Source organism: Clupea harengus, chromosome 14 (assembly GCF_900700415.2).
Source record: "Clupea harengus chromosome 14, Ch_v2.0.2, whole genome shotgun sequence".
Taxonomy (NCBI): domain Eukaryota; kingdom Metazoa; phylum Chordata; class Actinopteri; order Clupeiformes; family Clupeidae; genus Clupea; species Clupea harengus.
This window is the reverse complement of record NC_045165.1, coordinates 22,729,664-22,750,275: the sequence shown is the minus strand read 5'-3', so window position 1 is coordinate 22,750,275 and position 20,612 is coordinate 22,729,664. Positions and strand designations below refer to the sequence as shown.

The 20,612-nt window shown below is 43.5% G+C and overlaps 1 protein-coding gene across 2 annotated transcripts in view; it reads right to left on the bottom strand.

The window, feature by feature from the left end:
• Nucleotides 1-19,894, bottom strand: part of cdin1 (CDAN1 interacting nuclease 1) — a 62,752-nt gene extending 42,858 nt beyond the window's left edge. The window contains exons 1-6 of one of the 2 annotated variants that reach the window (XM_031580615.2): nucleotides 19,434-19,894; nucleotides 19,177-19,323; nucleotides 8,373-8,418; nucleotides 7,313-7,377; nucleotides 6,448-6,508; nucleotides 924-996 (exon numbers count right to left, since the gene is read on the bottom strand). In XM_031580615.2, the coding sequence (XP_031436475.1) occupies nucleotides 924-996; nucleotides 6,448-6,508; nucleotides 7,313-7,377; nucleotides 8,373-8,418; nucleotides 19,177-19,277 (346 nt within the window). In that variant the 5' untranslated portion in view covers nucleotides 19,278-19,323; nucleotides 19,434-19,894. The remainder of the gene's footprint in view (nucleotides 1-923; nucleotides 997-6,447; nucleotides 6,509-7,312; nucleotides 7,378-8,372; nucleotides 8,419-19,176; nucleotides 19,324-19,433) is intronic. The other variant, XM_012824208.3, reaches the window with a different exon arrangement.
• Nucleotides 19,895-20,612: the final 718 nt, after the last annotated feature.

Sequence of the window (20,612 nt, the reverse complement as noted above, 5' to 3'; positions counted from 1 at the left end):
CATCAGAGCTGTTATTTACATGCAACACACAGATGAGAGATGAAAGGTGTGTACTTCTGCTCTTTGTCTATTGGTTTTGGTCTGTGTCAACATGTCAAGACCCATCAGATATGCTCAAACCGGTATATCAGGCTTCACTTCACACAGTCAGACTGCAATGGACCGTGCACAATTACAGAGTTGCTCTATGGTCACTTTGAATATGGCCTTGGAGCACATACCGTGGCGAAATTAACTCTTGATCACGAGGGAAAAAACTTTCAACCCTGTTGTTAAAAAACTCCTAGGTGAAAAACTGCTTATATCATCTGCTCAATTTTTTTATTAAAATCCATAAGCGTTATACGTTTGCCAATCCAGTTTCTGCATTGAATCATATATTTTCTCAAATAACTCTGAATTAAAAAATTGTATTCATATCATGTGTTTTAGTAGCCAATATGTACATAGTGCATAGTACAATAACATCTATATATTTAACTGCTATTAAACTTGAGTTGTGATCACTATGTGTCAGTAACCAGTGCCAAGAGAACCCCTGCTTGCTCCCTCTCCTTTTCACCACAGTTAAAATTTGTAAGTACAACTGACATGGAGGAGCAGAGAGAAAAAAAAAAGTGTGTGTGGGAGTGAGCATGTGTGTGTGTGTGAGAGAGAAAGACAGAGTGCAAGAGAAGGAGAGAAACTGGGAGGGGGGGGGGGTTATAAATAACGTTGATGAACTGAAGTAGCATTGATCTAAACAGCAGTTAAGTGGTGGGTGGTCTGCCCAATGCTTAATTGTCAGTCATCTGCCCCAGGTACTACTGGTGGTGGGGGCCTGGCTCCCATTAAGGGCTGTGTGGGTTGGAGCAGCAGCGGGGTGACTGGGAGGAGGAGGAGGAGGGCGGATGAGGAGGCACGGGGGGGGGTACTCTACTCACATGCCGTGCTCTGCTGCTCTTGTAAGAAGCGCTCCACCACGAGGCGAGCCAGCAGGGCGGGCGACAGGTCCACCTGAGAGCAGAGGGGAGAGGACAAAGACTAAACAACAGCACAATAACCACCACCACCACAACAACAACAACAGGAAGAAGAACCAGAACAAGAAAAGGGGGAAAAGGGGAGAGAGGGAGCAGCCACCAGCCTTCTGCTCCAATTAGTGACAGGCTCGTTCGCGTCTCAAATGGCAAAAGAAGGGAACGAGGGAGCTGGGGTGGGGTGGGGTGGGGTGTGGGTGCGTCTTCACTCCACAACCACAAAGCGGGAGAGAAGAGGGGGAATTATCACTTTAAGTCGCACCCACTCAAGACGATTCTTAGAGTATTATGTGGAAGTGGTTTACACCGTGAACGCCGTAGCCATTTCCTGTAATCCCGTTTGCGTTTGTTAAGGGGCCCCGGCTTTTCAATAGAGCCAAACGATCTTCTCGTATTTCAGATGTCGCTCTGACTTTCAATGGAGCTCACATTAACTGGCAGCCAACAAACCTTTGTGTCGTTCAATGTTACTCTCTGGCTGGTAGACGAATGTTTAAATTATGTGTTTTAAATGGCTGTTACATGTTATTAAGTGCTTTGGTTTTCTAAAGGTTTCTGCTTTATTTTGGGTAAATCTTTCAAGTCCAGGTGGAAAGAGCTGATAGCGGGGTATAGCCGGCAGCAGATAAGGAAGATAAGAGAGCAGGCTGAATGACTAAGAATAATAGTGGCTTTCTAGGAAACCATCCCAGTCAAACATATACAGTGTCACTACAACATTCAATGTATCTATGAATTAAAATTCCACAGATTTTTTTTTTTTACCAAGGTTCATAAAAGAACTTTAGAAACAGGTTGCTCATTCTCTCAAAGCCATGACAGGTGAAACCGTCATGCCTGGAGGTGCCATCATACCAAGAGTTTCGGGGGCTCTCTTACGGAAAGCCAGAGGACCTGTAGCTGCAGCGCACCTTTGAAGCTAAAACACCTTGAAAAGCTGCGAGGGGCAGGTGCGGAGATCAAGGCCGAGTTTGACGTGCGGCGCGGCCCTCGCGTATGATTTCGCAGTCTGATTGCGAAGCCGAGGCTGACAGAGACAAGGAGGCAGGCCTACCTCTCAACACCTCTCAACACCTCTCGGCTTCTTCTGTCGTGTTCTGCGGAGTACAACCCACCTCACCGTGATGGAACAATAGAGGCTAATTATTGAAATATCATTCACCGAAGCACTCCACGGACATCAAGGGGAAAACAGAGAGGAAGTGTAACATACAACAAATTCCGAGTGTATAATTTGCGAATCAGGGAGAAGAAAAAAAAAGAGATATGAACAAAGGAGTAGGAGAAACACAAAAAAAAGGAAAAAAGATCTCATTACCCCTCCTGCCTCTTTAGTATATTAAACACGGCCGGCCTGCTTCAGCCAGATCCCTGCTGCAATGAAACAAGGCGTCATTATAGCCGGGGAACATTTTTTTCTCTTGTTAGCATAATTGGGGCCTAAAAGTGAATCCTCGCCTGGCTCGTGGCTCGATTGTAGCGTTTTATCTCTCCTGTGATCCTTCCTGATGCTGCTGGAAGCGCTCGGCGCTCCGCACAAAGAGATTTACTGGCGGTGTTATTTGTTAACATCGCCATAATTCTGCATAGAGAATGCAGCCGCACCAGAAAACCAAACATGTCTATAATTATTACGGCGAGGAGCAGCGACGACATTCGTCTTCATTAGGGATCCGGGAAGAAATTTGTTCTTTCCAAGTGAGAGCTCTCTCGTCTCCTTTAGCCTGCAGGTCTATCTCTTTACCGCAGAGTCTGAGAGCCTCGCGCTTTACCGCCTTTCTGAGATTCTCTCGCGCTTTCTCTCTGTATCTCTCATTGCCTCTAATTGTTTTCCTCTCAGTTTTGTCTCTCTCCCCCTCTCTGGCCCTCTCTCCCTCTCTCATTTGAAATCTCAGGATAACAATTGCTCACCAGCTCCAGTAACCCACATCAAGGCTGACACATGAAAAATGGCGGCATTACCCAAGGTGGGCTGGTCTGAATATGGACCAGCTGATTAGTTCAGGTACTTGCATCCAGCTAATTTTCATATTAATCACGAGGCCATTCCTCTCCAAAGTCAGACACCTCCACTTGAGCTTGAACGTGAACTGTAAGTAACGCTTACAGCCTCCTGCTTATAGGCACGGGCGTCTGAGAAACCACAGCAGCCACCAGGAGTTAGATTTATTAGGGACAAAAAAATGCTCTTTCTATATCAGCTGCAAATCTAATGGCAGGCCACCTGATCGTGAAAGCAGGGAATAAATAGGGGAGAAAGACGACAACATAAGCACACATACAGCTTCACACACACAGACTCATTTTTAATAGTTACCCCTTATTGGAGATACCATCTCATAAAAGGGCTTTGATAACTCCAATTACTGGTCTGAGGGACCATAGGTGGCTTTTATTTATTTTTATTTAACCTTTATTTAACCAGGAGAAAACCCATTGAGATTAAGAATCTCTTTTTCAAGGGAGACCTGGCCAAGACAGGCAGCAGCATACATACAAACATAGTTACAGACAGAAACACAAAAGAAGACAACATTTAGGAGTTAGTGTCGTAGCCAGGTACATTAAAAACATTTACAGTTTAAAAGCATTAAGCGAGATCAAAATTATTTAGTTTCAAGACCTTTTGCAAGACATTCCATGCCGAGGGAGCAGAATACACAAAAGCCCTCCTTCCTATTTCCGTACGGGCATTTTGGACAGTTAGCATAAAACAGTCCTGCAAATGCAAAGAGTAGTTGCCGGCACTTTTCTGCTTGATTAGGACACATAGGTAGTATGGGAGCAGACCAAGTATTGCCTTATATATAAAGGAGTACCAGTGACAGAGCCTACGAGTGGCCAGAGCAGGCCATCCTACCCGAGAGTATAGCTCACAGTGGTGAGTCAGAGCTTTACAGTTTGTAATGAACCTCAAGGAAGCATGGTATGCTGTGTCAACCTTATGAAGACACTGAGCAGAGGTGTGCATATACAATAGGTCACCATAATCTAGCACAGATAAAAAAGTGGCGGCAACAAGTTTCTTTTTTACATTAAAAGAAAAGCACAACTTGTTTCGTGTAAATGTTAAGAAGCATATTTAAAATAACAGTTAAATCTGGGAAATGGCTCATAGACCATTATTCTCAGAGTTGATTCTAAACCACACAAAAAAAAATAATGAAAGAGTAATGATAGTTAACTTTTATCTTTCAATACTTAAAGGGGCTATATGTAAGTCTGACTAGCTATCGGCTTACGAGCTCAATGATTTCATCCACCTCACCCTAAGCAGATTGGGGCAGCGTGTTACTACATTTGCACACCTCTACCTCCTCTCCCTTCACAGAAGTAAACTAAAGATTTGGCCAAGGTGGCAGAGGCTGAAGGCTACATGCATCATGAAAAATATTGAAATGAGAATTTAAATGACAACATCAATTGATATTTATCTGTTACATCAACTTAGCCAAGGTTTTCATTTAAGCACTCGAACTTCTGAGCTAGTTGAATCTAAGTCTAACCATTAATGTTAACTGCTGGGCTTGCTGTCAGATGAACCTCCCCAACCCCAACCTCAAAATCCTCTGAGCATCAACAGTAGTGAAAACTGTAGTAATATACTGTTTATTAGCACTTCTGTCTTATTTGTGTCTCATTAAATCAGTTGTACACACAGTACTGTCCAACTTCTATGCGTAATTCATTGTTATCAACTGGTATTGCTAAAAATGACTAACAAAGGCCAACCTGGCAAGAACCACAACAAAGGTGGTTTTCTGACTTGGCTTCTGACATGGTCAACTTGGGTGTGACATCATTCCTAGTTCTGACTTCTGAGGTAAATGGAATGCAGCATAACTACAGGATAGCCATGCTCACTTGGGTCTGATAAAAAATTGTATCCAGCACTCGGTGGATTAAGGCTCTGTAGCTCAAACATTGAGCTTTTCACACTTTAAATGTCATTACTTTAGCCTCTGGAATAGGATTTTAGCAATTCAATCTGATTTATCATGTTAGCAACTTCAATGGATATCTGGACTACACAGAGAATAGGCGTTTTTGATATTACGTCAAAATGGCTATTTATTCAAATTCTGTTACTATTTCTAGTTCATTTTTGAATGTTTTAAACTAAAAATCTTACATATAGCACCTTTAATGAGTGCCATATTTTCTAGACTAAATGCTCCCCAGTGTATAGGTCACACACCTACTAACGCTAATCCGATGAACTGATATAACTGTGATAACAGTTCTGTATCAGAATATGACCATTTCCTTACACCTTTGAAATATTTCGAGTCTAAAAGCTGTCACTTTATTATGAAGTCACTGATATGACTTGTGGGCATGTGGGTACTTGTGAATAGCATCTTTACCTGAACAACGAGCCCCAGGAGGAGAGACCGGCTGATTAAAGGTCTGGGTATTAACCCACTTTATCTTTATTATTATCTGAGTAAACAGTGAGTCTGTGGCTTTATGCGATGCATTTAAAGCAATCCCAGGACTCCCCTCAGACCGGCGAGCCACCCTTTTAAACGCATGGCACCTTGGGCCCACCAGCCCTCTTTTCACTAGCCATTAAACCTTGAGTGTAACCCAATGTTAATTGTTAATTTGCTGACTGGCTGCAATGCACAGGAGACACTGGCTAGCAGTGGGGGAAGAGCCCCATTCCTTCTTATTAATGTGATATGTAGGAACTTGCCCGTGTGTAACACTTTAATGGCCACGGCGTAAAGTAATTTCTTTAATACAAACACTTCGTCAGACTCCACTCCCACAAGGTCCAACCACCTGCTCTGGCCGCCCACTCAGGAGAACCACTGCAGGGCAATCCAACTGTCTTTTCTTTGCCCTCCGAGCCAGTTAGCCGTGTTTGATACATACAATGTTATGATCGTTTATATAATTTTTATTGCCAGCAATAGAAGTATATTTAGGGAGTTTACTGATCAGGTCCCAACCAGAGACCTGATTTTGCAAAGTAAACAATAGAAATGATTTGGGTTAATGATTTAATAATGTTAATGGATTTTCATTTGTCAATCATGCCTTTTTTGTTAATTGCTGTATTTATGAACGTCAATTATCATAATGACACAAACAGTATTTTTACATCTGTCTTGAAGAGGACGAGGACTAATTACATTAAATAATTGGTTAATAAGGGCGGAACCATTGCTCAATTTTCATAAGTACTAACAGACAGGGCAAAAATCTTAAGCGCCACACAGGGCTTTGAAATGAGGGGGGTGTTTGGGGATAATTATGTTTGTTCCAAAAATCTGCAGCAGATTTGCTAGAGCACTTCAAAAAGAAAATAAAGAGCGTATGACGGCGGAACAAGAGTGAAGAAAGAAGAAATGGAGAGAGGGGAAAGACAAAGACAGACAGACAAAACTGAAAGGTAGTGAGACGGAGGTCAGATCATTACCTCATTGGCAATCTCTAGTAGGACAGGGGAGGAGGGACGCGCCTTGGCTTCAGTCAGGTACCTTCATTAGGACACAGAACGACAGAAGTGAGCAGGAGCAGGAGGAGCAGGAGGAGGAGAGAAGGAAGCCAACAAAAGAGGACAGGAACAGGCCAGCCAAGACATGTTCAGGTCCCTGATGGCCTCGGCCTCCATGGCATATGGCAGACTCGCTGTGGTTGCAACGGCAACCCTCAGACGCATCTGATTCTCGCAGAAAAAAAAGAAAAATAAGCCAACAAGGTCGTTAACCAAAAACCTTTTTTTTTCCTGTTTTGTTTTGTTTACCCCAAACCTCACCTCATCCCCCCCTCCCCTGTGTCTCACACAGCTCCCCAGAAGCTTGCAGAGATCAAGAGCAGATCATCTCAGAGGTTTTTGTTGTTGTTTTAAGTGGATTACCAGAACATTATCTGCCTCTATTCCGCTAAACAACGGGCTTAATAGGCTACACATGGGCTAATTGTGATATGCAAAGAGGCTTTGCTGCTGTCAGTCTGTTTTGTTTTTTCACTCATTTCTCAAAGAAATTGCAGATAATAGCCCGCCATACGCTTCAGCAGGGCAAATGTCCAAGAGCAACTTTTTTCTGTTTCAGCAAATCTGTGTTGCTTGTGAGAACTCAGCAGGTGCAGGGTGTGAGTGTGTGTGTGTGTGTGTGCGCGTGTGTGTTTGGGGGAGTGGTGGTCTGGACTGAGCAGTGATTTGTTTGGAAGAGATTATATCTGTCAGCGAGGCCCACCCACTCACAACCTAATCTCACTCCATTTTGGCCATGATCAGGTGAGTAGAATGAGCCAGGAAGTCAAGACAGGACGTGACCTACCTCTGGTAGTAGGCTTCAATGGCGTCGGGGGCATGGTGTTTGGATATGGTTCTTTTCGTCCTTTTCTGAAAGAACCACATTGTAAAGATTAGGTATATTGTTTATAGTCATAGTAATACCACAAAACATTTTCTTTAAATAAATTGCATCCAAAGTCATACTTATTCTATTATACTACCCAACAAAGAAAAAAAAGCTTTCTTTCAGACCAGGTATAGAACAGCCTTCTGTTGAGTATGCCATTGTGTATGTACACATATGCAAGAGGGTCATAGTAATTGAATCGCAATAACTTGTAGCGCAGGGTCAAAGCAACACAGCAACCTTGCTCGCCTACCCCCATTGCAAACCTTGTATTAATTTCCCTCTCAATTCAAAAGGAGAGGCCCCCCCCTCCTTGTCCACTTCAACCCTCTTTCTTTTTTTTAAATGCATTCAATTGCATTCTTAGCCAGGGGGTGGGGAAGGAAAAGAAAGAGCATTGCTTAAAAAACAACTTATTTAAAAACTACAAAAAAAAGAAAGGGGAAAGAGAGAATGTAATTCCACCGAGACACACCACATGACTGACACCTGTCAGGCGGATGATAAATGACTCCATTTTCTGCCTCTCCTGCCTTCTGCCACTCCCGGCAGTGCTCATTCATCATCGTCCGCTGTCAGCCGCCCAAAGCAGCAGTGACAGTGCGAGTCAGCAAACATTTAGCACGCCGGGCCGCTCTACACCGGGAAATTATTATTGTCAGAATAATAATGGTTTAGCATAATTTATTACAGGTCCACCAAATAAGCAGGGGCTAGATGTTATTAGACAGATGGATGGGAAAGGCTTGGCAGCAATCCACAGAGACTGGGGCGGACCCCAGGTGGGGGGAGGAGTGTATGTGGGGGGAGGGGGTGGGGGGTTGTGAAGGAGTGGAGGAGTGTGTGTGGAGGAAGGGAGGGGGGCGAATCCTCCAAACCAATCAGAGAGCTGGCAGTTCAATTACAAAGAAATAAAGGGACATTCATCATTCAATTAGGCACCTGTCAGGCCTCACAAAGGAAGAAAACTTCTAACCTGGTACTCCAGGGAGAAGATGCTCAGAAGAGTGGACTGCGAGTGACTGGAACAAATAAAAGAAGGACAAAGTTAATTACCAGAGAGCACTGCACAGAGACAAAGGCAGAGAGGAGCTTCAAAGCCGAGGCCGGCTGCCCTGTAATCTAAAAGAACATGAAAACAAGTGTGGCAAAGTTGTTCCAGATGAACACCTCGGACAAAGGAATCCTGCCACGCCGCTCCGGCAGAGGTGGGAGGTTTGCTGTATGGGATGAGATGAGAAAATACTATATTACACTCGCTATGTGCCACAGCGGTGTAAAGGCTATAGTGTCACTATCAGCTTATACGGCTGCATACAAAGATCTCGCCAGCTTGTCCTGTAAATATTGAAATCCACTGTATTGTTGTTGGTGCTGAAGACAAAAGGGTTGAAGCAAGGCCAAAGCAAAACAAAGCAAAATCATGTTAATACCTGATGGGGTTCAAATCTGTTACCTGCTAGGGAACGCACTGCTCATTGGCAACATATTGAAATATATTTTGTTAGTGGTGAGGGAGTCTCTGCTGGGGAATGCCTCATTCCTGTGCAGGGAGGAAGGGGAGCTGTTCAAGGTGGTGGAGGGGGTGGAGAAAGTTTGCCTCACTGTCAGCACTGGCATATGGGACATTCTGGAACATTCCCACTGCAGCTGATGGGCTTTGAAAATGGAAACTTTCACGGCAGGAAGCGGGGACTCCCAGGAGCCGGTCAATTCCATGGGTTGCCATAAGCTACATTCATCTCCAGCTCCACTCAATGTCAAACACCTGGCTGTGTGTGTGTGTGTGTTTGTGTATTTGTATGTGTGTGAATGTGTGTTTGTGTGCATATATGTGGGTGTGTTGGGAGTGGCAGGCTGCTGGTAAGGGAGATTCAAAGCACCCCCTACACAGCCTCCCAAACCCCCTCTTTGGATCAAAAATATTTAAAGCGACGACAGATTTTTTTCTAATTGGACACAACAAACAGCCGCACGGCTACTTGCAACGGTCGTCTCCAGTGGTTACGTGTTTCCATGGAGTGCTCTCAGTACATCTGATTGTTAAATTTAATGGACTTTTCCTTACAAGTCACCAGAGGACGGTATGTAAATACCAAGCAGAAGCACTAGTTTCCTATCTGCACTGAAATATTGGCCCCATATAGGCCTTCTCATCAATCAGTATGACCAACTACACAACTAGAGCTTAGAAAAGACCAAAGACTTTTCTAGAAATTGCAGGTGGAGCAGTTTCTATACAACAAAATATAAAGACAAAAAAATCGGTTTCATACACTGGCTACATTATAAAACATATCAACAAATCATATGTGTATAGAGCAGACAATGTGTTAACCATTGAGCAGTAAACTAACCCACTAAACTGGGATGGTGGGGTAAAGAAAAAGCAACATCATGCAGCTCTGAGAACGTTCCCTACAAGAAAACATGGCTGCCACCACCACTATTAATTTACTGTGATATCTGCAGGCCAAAGGGTGACTGCAATTAAGTGAGCCATTAAACGGTCAACTGTCAACATGTGGGCATTTAAAGGAGGTGAATAACTACAGAAAAAAACCTCCTTGACAACCTTGCACCTGAGTATCTGAAGAATATTACCCTGCTATTCTGGGTTCTGGCTGGTCCGCTGCTCTGAATCAAACATCTGTTAGGTTTTAAATGGATTACCCTGCATAATGATCATGATTACCGTCTAATTGCTAAATCTTTACCCTGTTAAGTTTAAAGGGACGTAAACTACCCTTAATATCTGTGAAAACATATCTGTTTCAAACTGCGGGAGATGACTTGCATTTTTTTTAAATGTGTGCCGGTTGTTTTGTGTGTGTGTGTGTGTGTGTGTGTGTGTGTCTGTGCGCTTGTTTGAATTTGTCTTCTGCCCCCAACAAAGCCCAAAGAATATCCATGAGATAAATATATGACAAAAAGATATAGTGGGGTAGAAATCTCGTCAAATCAAGTGAAACCAAACTTAAACTAAGAAACCGAAACCCGGAAGACCTGCATTTCTGGATGACTTGGTCCAAACCTTAGGTGGTGTGCCTGTTATATGGCCTGTCATGTGTTTGTACCCAGGCAATATTGTGCAATGCTCCCCTTTCCACTGAACAGACATTAGCAGTAAGTTATTGCAGGTTCAGCATTAATGTATATTCAACCTGTGTGCTCTCGTGGGTGCTCTGCACTCAATTCATGCTAAAATATGGAGCGATGCGCAGCGCGGTGCAATCTCTGCCTGGTCTCCAGTGAGAACTCTGAACAGTAGCATTACAAAAGCCGACATGTTTATTCCAGACGTTGCTTGCGAGGCTAACGACAGGATTTTTTTAAGCCTTTGTTGTCAACGATGATGAACAAATTGATGAAAAAAAAAAAAAAAAACTCTAACACAACCCATCTCTTTAGGAACGACCAATTTTCTGGAATTTAAAACTCTGAGGAAACGTCAAAACAAAAACAAAGCAATACAGATTAAGGTGTGTATGTGGAGGGTTAATTGTCCATTGGTTTATCATCCTATTTAATGTTTCATGACTTCAATTTCAGACAACAGGAAAAAGCACTGATTTGTTTATTCATATAAAATGTATTAGAGAACTACATCAATTTGCGAGAGCAAACGAGAGGAACTGGAATGATAGGGTTGGAGTGAGACATCCTCTGGCCAAGGAGGTTGCTTTATCTGTGGATCAAATTCTTTCTCATGCCAGGGCCAAGTCAATGACATTGTCCAGGGTCTGTGCTGACCTGACCCCCTGATTACATCTGCAAATACTCGGCCAGATAAAGGCCGGTCATTTCACACCTTCCTGAGTACACGGACGGGGACTAATCTTCACACCCTCTTCTCCACCCCTAACCAGGCTTGGACTTATCATAGCCCACAGAGGCTCTAGAGTAAACAGATACCTCTCATGACACCCCAGCAGCCCACACACAAACACACAAGCGCACACACACAAGCGCACACACACAAACACGCTCACAACCACATAAAGTTCCCTAAATGCAACATAATAACCCATCTGAATTCCTCTTGTATCTGAGAGGTCTCAGGTACACTACATCTGCATTAGGAGGTCAATTTGCATGTAGGGAAACCTCAGATGATCTTCACCGATGTCTTCCTTCCCACTACGTAATGCAGATGTCCACCATCAAAAATGAGTTTCAGTGCGCAATTATTGTTTTCACATTACTCTCTTTACTCCTTTTTAAAATGACTCTTTAAAGATTAACAAAAAAGCCATACTATGATCCAATGCTACATAAAGGCTAAAGTCTGTTACTTAATGAAATAATGTACAGAGAAGTGTATGCAACCCATTTCAGGTGGCGCCCAGTTCTCAATCTAAAAGCCATTAGGGCATCATCACAGAGCCATGCTGAGCCTCTAGCCTGTAATTTGAAGCTCGGAAAACAGAAGGTTAGGAACAAGAGCATCGCTTAGAAAATCATTCACTATGAGCATAATTATCCCCCTCAGCAACCTACCACGTTCAATTAATATGCATGGGGACTGAAACGATATGGAGGGAAATTTGATAAAAATAATCTCCTTTCCCCGACTACAATGTGGCCGTCTGCTTACCTTTGCTGTGATTTAGGCCGTATCATTCTTCTGAAATTACAGGTTATGTGAGATTCGGCATTGTAAAATTTTAATGTTCTTACCTAGTTCGCCTTTGTGGTTATGTTACACGGAAAGGAGAGATACAACTCCCTTCACCAGGAGAAATAGCCTATTCTTTCCCCGAGCTCCATTTTCTGTCACCTACCATTCCTGTGCTAACACATCCCTATGGGAAGCTCAACTCTGTTCAAATGTCAGACTTTGGCCAAATAATGAGATCCAATTCAGAGAAAGGCATGGTAACCACCACACCCCTCCATCAAGTCCATAAGCTTTGTACAGTACATAAACCAGCATGGATGGAGCACAATAAATAGGGGATAGCGATAGATTGTCATTTCAACCTAATTAAAATGATATCCTTCCAGCTATTCATTATTTTCAACACAAAAAAAACCCTCTCCCCACTTACAAATAATTAATAATAATAAATGGCAGTAATTTAGCTAATGAAAGCCACCTGGCTAATGACATGCGAATCATATGTTGCGACAGTACTTAGCATTTGGACGATCTATACACAGAGAGCGATGCGTAGCTGGGCTCTTTGGGCAGAAACCTAACTGAGGCACAGCTAATTTTTTACTAATGACTCTGAGCAGGGGCTCGAGATGGATTGTAAAGAGAGTGAGGCAGAAAAAAAAAATGGTTAACTTTAACAACGTCTTGAATTTGAAAAGAAAATCAAATAAAATGCTGAAATCATGTGGTGATGATGCAACCGTGTACATTTTAGGGGGGAAATTAAAGGGAAAAAATGTTCAATCACCACTGAAGAGAACATGATGGCCTTGAAAACTGTTGTTATGACAGTTCGAGTAGGAGGTTGTGTTTTTTTTTCATGTATCTTCTTAGTTCCTGAATCAATATTTTGCGAGGGGAAAAACATACTTTGCTGGATGTGTTTTGCTTAAATGCATATGTAAATGGAACTAATTATACATGCTGATAAGAGAAGCTGAACATCTGCTTCCCCCAAATTTGATCCCCATGAACGAAGCGTACAACTATGATCAATCTGACAAACCAAAACTACACAAACACCATGGTCCTAGTTGCTTGGCTTTTATCTTTGAATAAGACAGAATGTGAAAACGATCACCCACCAGTTCATTGGGGGAATTCTCTAACCACACACTTATTTATCTATGCACCACACTAACATCAAGCTATGCCAGTAAACAGTAAAACTAATACCTCCTATACAATTTCTATCATAACATACATCTAATTCATTTATCTACTATGGGCACACATTTTAATATAGATATCCATAATACATTTCCCATAGCTCTTGAAGCGGGATGGCTGTCATGAAGCAATATTCCCACTGAGAGGAGGAATCTTCGGTGCAGGAAGTGGGAGCTCTGTGACAACAGCCCTACATGGACAGTTTGCTTGAGCAGCGCTGCTTTGCTGCTTTGCCACAGGAGGACGAAGAATGATGCCATGTTTCCTAATAATCGTATAAATCAGTGCCTTGGAGGCGACAGAACCGTCACTGGCTTCATTTCGCCACAGTAGAAACGATGTCACGCAGAAACGCCATTCCTGTCTTTAATTATGATTCAGCCGGAGAGGTGGGGTTCTTTAGTCTTATTTGTGCCACAACATGTTACGTTTATGAAGCGGTTTCCAAGGGTCTGCCATAATTGTCATCTTCTCTCAACCTCTTGAGGCAAACCAAAGAAACAAAAGGATAAACGAGGCTTTTGTTACCCATGGTGTGATGAGCATCCTCTTGTCGAGCGCAAACACATATTAGACTGACTGACCAACTGCCTCCTCCCCTAAAGCATGACTCCAGCATTCGCATCATTCTGGGCAATTTGTTCCATTCTTCTTTTTGCAATTGATCCCGGTATGCAAACCATACCTGGGGCAAGAGCTCCCCCACACACACACACACACACACACACACACACACACACACACACACACACACACACACACACACACACAGCCCAGATGTACAGTGCTCCACGTGATTTCATTCCATATGTGTGCAATTCTTTTGGATGTGTCGGACTTTATTTAGGCATGACATTCTGTTTTAACAAGGGTTAGTGTAGCACCAGGACTCCAGGGCCGCCCCTACAACGCTGTCTGTTTAATATGACTATGACATGATATTAAATACCGGACTAAACTCATTTCCTCAGCTTTTAAAAAGTCATCTACTTTCGCCAGATTTGCTGCCGTATGTGGCCACTCACTCCACGTACATTTTAAGATTTGACAGAAGGTTTTGACTGAAGTTTTCAATGCTCGTGTCTGCTCGACATCTCCAATATAGATTCCTGGTTTCAAAAAACCATCAGCTTTCAGCACATGCTTTACAGTCAACACAGGGTCTGCGGGGGGAAATGGTAGGTTTGGTGCCGGAGGAGGAAGCGTTTTATTCTTGCGCTGCCAAAATCACGTAAGCACAAACCCACTTTCCCCTCACACAAACCCCAGCGAAAGGCTCCTCTCCCAGCATCCTTGGCCTCTCTTTCTCTCTCTTTCTCTCTCACTCTCTCTCCAGTCGCCACTCGGCTTCCTCCCTGCCAAAGCCCTGACCACATAAACAATTCCAGTCCTGTCATTAGTCCTCCCGTATCCCAGGCTGCACAGCTCTCCGCTGGCTGCAGCGCACCCACAAGCCCGACCTGCCAACTCCAGTTTCTGCTGCAGCCGTGAGCCAGGGATGTGTGGTCTGGGGGGGGGGGGGGGGGGGGGGGAGGGGAGGGGTGGGGTTGAGGAAGAGAGGCTGCGGCAATGGGCGGCCATGTTAGCTGCTCCAGGAGCCTGGCTAGTGGCTGGCAAATGTCATCGCCACACTCTCACAGCTCTGACTAAGCAAGAAAACACCATTTAAAATGGTGGGAAAAAACACTATGAGCAAGGCCTCAGGAAAATGAATATAGCAAGAAAAACGCTAACAGATGCAGGCCGATCCAGTTTGGATGACTGGCTTTGGCAAACTGTTAACTTGAATAAGTAAATCATAACATCTTAGACCTGCCTCACAAAGCTTTTCAGCATTATAAGAAAAAATGTGCTTATTGAGAAAAAAAATAAAACCTGAGGACAAAAAAAGACATTGGGAAATAAAAAGTAGCACATACCTGCAATGTAATAAATTCCACTATAAAGTTCCAGTTAACAAATTTGCAGATTCTCCTCCAAGTATGTCCAGCTTGGTTAAAAAGGCTGGGTGTGCTCACCCAAGTGAGTTAAAGCATAATTCAGCCTTTTTTTTTTGCTGTACAAACCAAAGTGCACTGGGAAGACATAAACACCGTAACAGTGATAAATAATCAATGAGTACAGCCCCTCTGCTTCAAAACACCATCAGCTCCAACATTACCATCAAAAACAAAAGTATGTGCCGGCAAGGAAAAAAAAAAAATCAGCATATCAATGGCACATGCCACAACAAGGCTGGCCCGGGCTCCCTCCACAGATCACGCTAGATAAACCCCCAATAACAGAGAAATTAACAAATGCTTGACATTTGCTCAACATCCATTATTCTGACACTTCTTCAGAATTTCAAAAGGCTGAGCGCATGCTTAATCAACATTCATATTCCCCGAGCGGGCCGGCAGCACCATATTGCACCCCGCCTCAGTGCTGATGAAAACGGCACATTAGGGCCCGCTTTCGAAAACGTTCGGGGACTTTGTGCCAGCGATTTGAACGCATGCATGTGTGTAAGTGTGTGTGTGTGTGTGTGTGTGTGTATGTGTGCGTAGAGACCGGGGAGGGGACTTCATAGTTCTTTTCTTTTTAAATCCATCCAAACATAGAAGCATCTGCCCTTTATGCCCACCCCCCTCCAAACACTGCCCTCCACACCACACACACACACACCCACACACACACTTTAGCCAATCCTCTCCATCTCAGCTCACGAGACATATGCAAAATGAGCCTGAATGGCATTTTAAAGAGGGAGTAATCATTACATCCAAATTCATTCATAGCGGCTGTGCAGAGGGCCAGAGAAGGCGTTTCTCCCTCTCTCTCCCTCCCTCTCTCTTCAGGGAGCAGGCATGGGGGCTGTCGGGGTGGGGGTGGGGGTGGGGGTTGACAGTGGTCCCTGGTGAGCTCCGGGAGGAACCAGGCCAGGCCTCGGAGAGCAGACGATCATTTCCAATTCTAATATCATCCAAGGGGGCGAGAGAGAAAAGAGGCAGTGGAGGGGGGCCTGATGTCACATCCCGCCACTGGGCCATCACGCCCCTCCTCTCCTCCCTCATTGTGGCTGGAGAGAGTGAGGTGGTGGTGGTGGTGGGGGGGGCATAGGGGGGCAGACACTAGGCAGGACAGGCCGAGCCAGGCGGGAGGTGGGCTACATTTGCATGTCACTCCATTGTGGGGGGGGACAGAGTGACAGCACCGTGTCCAATTCTTTTCCCCTCAGACCGGCCAGGCCGCGGCGGGAGAGGCCAGGCTGACAGATGACTCTCAACATCTGTGTTATGTGAGCGATACAGATGAGGAACTCTTCAGTCCCCAATGAAATCCCCCACACCCCCCACCAACCCCTACACACACACACACACACACACACACACTCTGCTTGATAGACTACAGACGCCCCTGTGTAAATTACCTTTAAATAGCTAATAACATTATCATGTGGAAATGTCCCCTTTACTTCCCATTTCCAAACGAACCCGACCGCAAAAAAAAACTGTGACAAGTACCGCCCTGCTAAATACAAATAGCACACATGACTGAAGTTTAAATTTACATTCAAAGCTCTTTTTCTCCCATTTAATGTAATTCGGTAAGTAACGCATTTGCTTTTCAGGTGTGAAATTATTTTTCTCTGCCGCTACTCAAATGTAACAGAGTTATTGACAGTGCATTATCATAATAACTCTTCATTACCAAATAATCCAGACAGCAATGACAGTGGACTGAAATGTCTCAGGATTTCTTATCCCCTCAAGAACTTCGTCCATACAGGAAGGAATGTAATGTCGCTGAGATGAAGAGAGCCAAGGCCAACCGTACACATATTAACTCCAGAGTTTTATGGTCTGCCCTTTACTGCATGTATATTCTCCTCTTTAGTACTTTTTGAGGTCATTGAATCAAATCTCTGGTAATTAACACAGTGCTGTCTGCATACAGTGGAACAGTGGAAAGACAGTAATGGCTGCACAGAGAAAATGTGTTGGTTTAATAAGGAAACAAATAATAGGAAGGGGGGGGGGGGACATTTTCTTTACATTTACTCTAGCAGGGGAACGAGTCAGACTCTCCTCACCACACACTCAATGTGGAGGGTGTGACGATGACAAGGGAGGAGCGATGGTTGTGGCTTCCTTGTGAAGTGCTGTGGTTTCAGCCCTCCAAGCGGGATCATCCAGACACAGGGACCGCTGAAAGTCAGGCTACCCATCCATCCCCTGGTCCAGCTCTCCATTTCATCCCGCCCCCCCTTCTCTCTCTCTCTCTCTCTCTTTCCCTCTTGAGTGCCCTCCCTTCCTTCGCTCCCTTTTCTCTCCCTTCATATTTACTGAGTCTCCAGACTCACACATGGAGGAGAGTGCTGTTGAGGAGAGCAATACTGATGGTGGTGACGAGGAGGGGATGTGCATGTGCGTGCCTGCGTGTGTGTGTGTATGTGTGTGTGTGTGGGGGGGTTCAGCCTGCCGTGCCTCAGCGCATGCTAAGAGATGATGGATGGCCTAGTCGATATGTTATGTCTTAAGAGCCTGATTTCCTGCCAGTCCAATCACAAACCCTCCAGAGCCCGGCTCAGCTGATTGGACAAGCAGAATAATTTCGCAGGCTGTGAAAACACGGCTGCCGTGCCTGTCTGTCTGTCTGTCAGGCCCCTTTTTGACAACATTCAGGCTTTTAAAAGAGCAGGGGCCCTCGCAGGGATCCCTTTGCACACAGGAAATATGAACAATGACTTACAGGCAAAATAAAGCCTACCACACCACATGTACTAATAACCATATAGCCATTATCGGTGTGAGAAATCTCCGGGCTTGTCGTTTCTTTCAATTACAGGTTATTCTAGTTATTTGGAACGATATGGCTAATTGTAGAGCAGACTTTAAAGGGGAGGAAATGGCTACATAAAAAAAGTGAGATTTCATAGATATCTCTTTCTCATATATATATGTAGTCCATGTGGACCGTGAGGCATAAAAATGCATTGGGGAGCGGTAGGAGATAGATCGGAAGGGCTAAGATATTCGATAAAATGCTGACGCCAATAACAAAGCCATGCTCAAGGTAGGCCGCACAGCCCTCTGGGAGTCCAGTGCCGTATTCTAGCAGTGATTACAGCACAATGGAAGCGAGAGAAGCTCCAAATTCATGCGACTTCTTAAGTGACCTCTAAAGGATCAGGGCTGTCCTAGTGGTCTTGGGGGATTACACGTGTAACATTCAATAAAGACCCTGGCCTCATTGTAAAGGAGAGACGCAAACACAGCCATTAACCCCAGAGCGGGCCCACTGCAGACCAGAGGTAATGCAATAAAAACTGGTGTAAATGAATAAATAAAATAACCATGTAAAAGTCTGTAAAGGTAGTGTTAAAGTGTTTTATGTTTAATGGAAGTAAATGTGAGATCAGAAAATAAATAATAAACACACACTGGAATAAAATAAAAGCATTTCAGTCAACATTGAGACACTGCATGGTCACTATGCAATGGCTGTATAAACCTGGGATGAAAAGTCACTTTATAGGCATAGAAACACACCAAAATGATCACGGTGTGATCTTTACCACATACACATTTCCTAGAATTACCAATACCCCGTGCTGAGTACATGGATTAACAATAGTGGGGTAGTGGTTACAATCAGTGTACATGTGTAAAAGCTGAGGTCCAGTTCTGCTTTCAAGCACACAGGATGTGTCAAGAGGTAGTTTCGAATGCTGACAGGGCATTTCACCATCAATCCAAATCTGTTTAAAATACCTGAATATGAACCAATGTACTGAAAGAAACACTTGTATCTGTGGTTCAAATTCATTATTTATGTGTGAATAAAGGGTGTTGTACAAACTGTGTGTAGAAATGAGTAAACTGTAGAGGGGACAGGTTTAAATGTCATTCAAAGGTCATAGGTCAATCAATAACGATAACCTACGTCTAGAAAGGTAGACACTTACTTCGGAAATTTCTCCTTGAGCATTTTCATACACTGTCTCGTTGGTCGAAGTTGCTCTGTGTATCTTGCAATGGTTTTATATTCCGCCCGACAAATCCTCATTTTGATGGATATGGTGACAAGTTTGTATATTGTGACGTGTCGTCAACTAAAGAGGAGAAAAATGTCACCTCGTCATTTCTCGGGGTAACCAGTATAGACAAGACACAACATAGAATTTTATTTAGTTCGGGATGAATCAAAATAAGAATGAATTACCCTGCTAATGAAACTATCCAGACGCACTGTCCTTTGTTGAAATGAGCCAGCATTAGGGCTCTACGCCTGAATGTTTAACTGAAACATTACCTTTAAATGCCTTGCAAATATATACAAATGCCACAAGCAGCACCGCTTTTGCTGTCGTTCAAGTTTGGTAACCTAGCCAGCTAACAGTTTAGCCAACCAGCTAATATCAATATTTGTTTAATTGCGTATTGAGCAAGAGTTACTCTGTATAAGTAGCTGGAGAAGCATGCCACAAAAAGGAACTTTACAAACAGTATTTACTTGTTACTGCAGCACAGTCATCTTTGTCGCCACTTTACACGGCAATTTATCTGGAAAGTGTCTGGAGAGGAACGTTCGGTAGTAGCAGCAGAGATACTTCCTGTATGCTTCCCGCGAAATACTTCAAACAGTGACGTTTTTAGGAGCTCAACGGGGATTGGTCGAAATGTTCTGGATTAAGTATGATGGACTGCAATAGGTGCAGAGCTCGCTCACAAAGTCTACAGAGCCTGTATTACAGTGACACTTCTTAGAACATAAACAGCCCAGCCATGAAATTAGATGTTAAAACAGTATATTTAATGGTACTCATCTGTTGCAGTTGTAACCGGACAACTAAGGCATTTTCTCTCAGCTTGCAAAATACGTTATTGTGGGAGCACCTGAGTCTACTGCAGTGACACAGAGGTAACTTGTAGGCTACTGTCTTTCTGCTCGAGACTAGTTGCAGAAAAACTCAACCTGTGAATTTAATTACGTTTCAAATAATGACACGGAAAAGGAAAAACTAATGATGATGAATAAATCATTTGTACAAAAGATGCATAGCCTATAGGCCTATTTCATTAAATCGAAAAAAAAGTATGAGTAGCCTAAAACCAAACATGTTCAATGACTAAAGTGACCTTGCACATTAGTATGACTAATAAGTGAAAAATACAGAAACATGGCCTATACAATTAGAACTCCTATTTCAAATAGGATAGTTCCTTTATTCTAGAAACTAATTTGGACTATAGGTTTTGGGGAAATAAAACAGTAAAACAATAAAACAGAAATTATTACTTTCATATTTCTTTGATACATTTATTATATTTTTTTTTATGTAGAATCTAAAAGCTAATATCATGGGGGACATGGCTTCGCATTCTTCTGCAGTCTTATGCA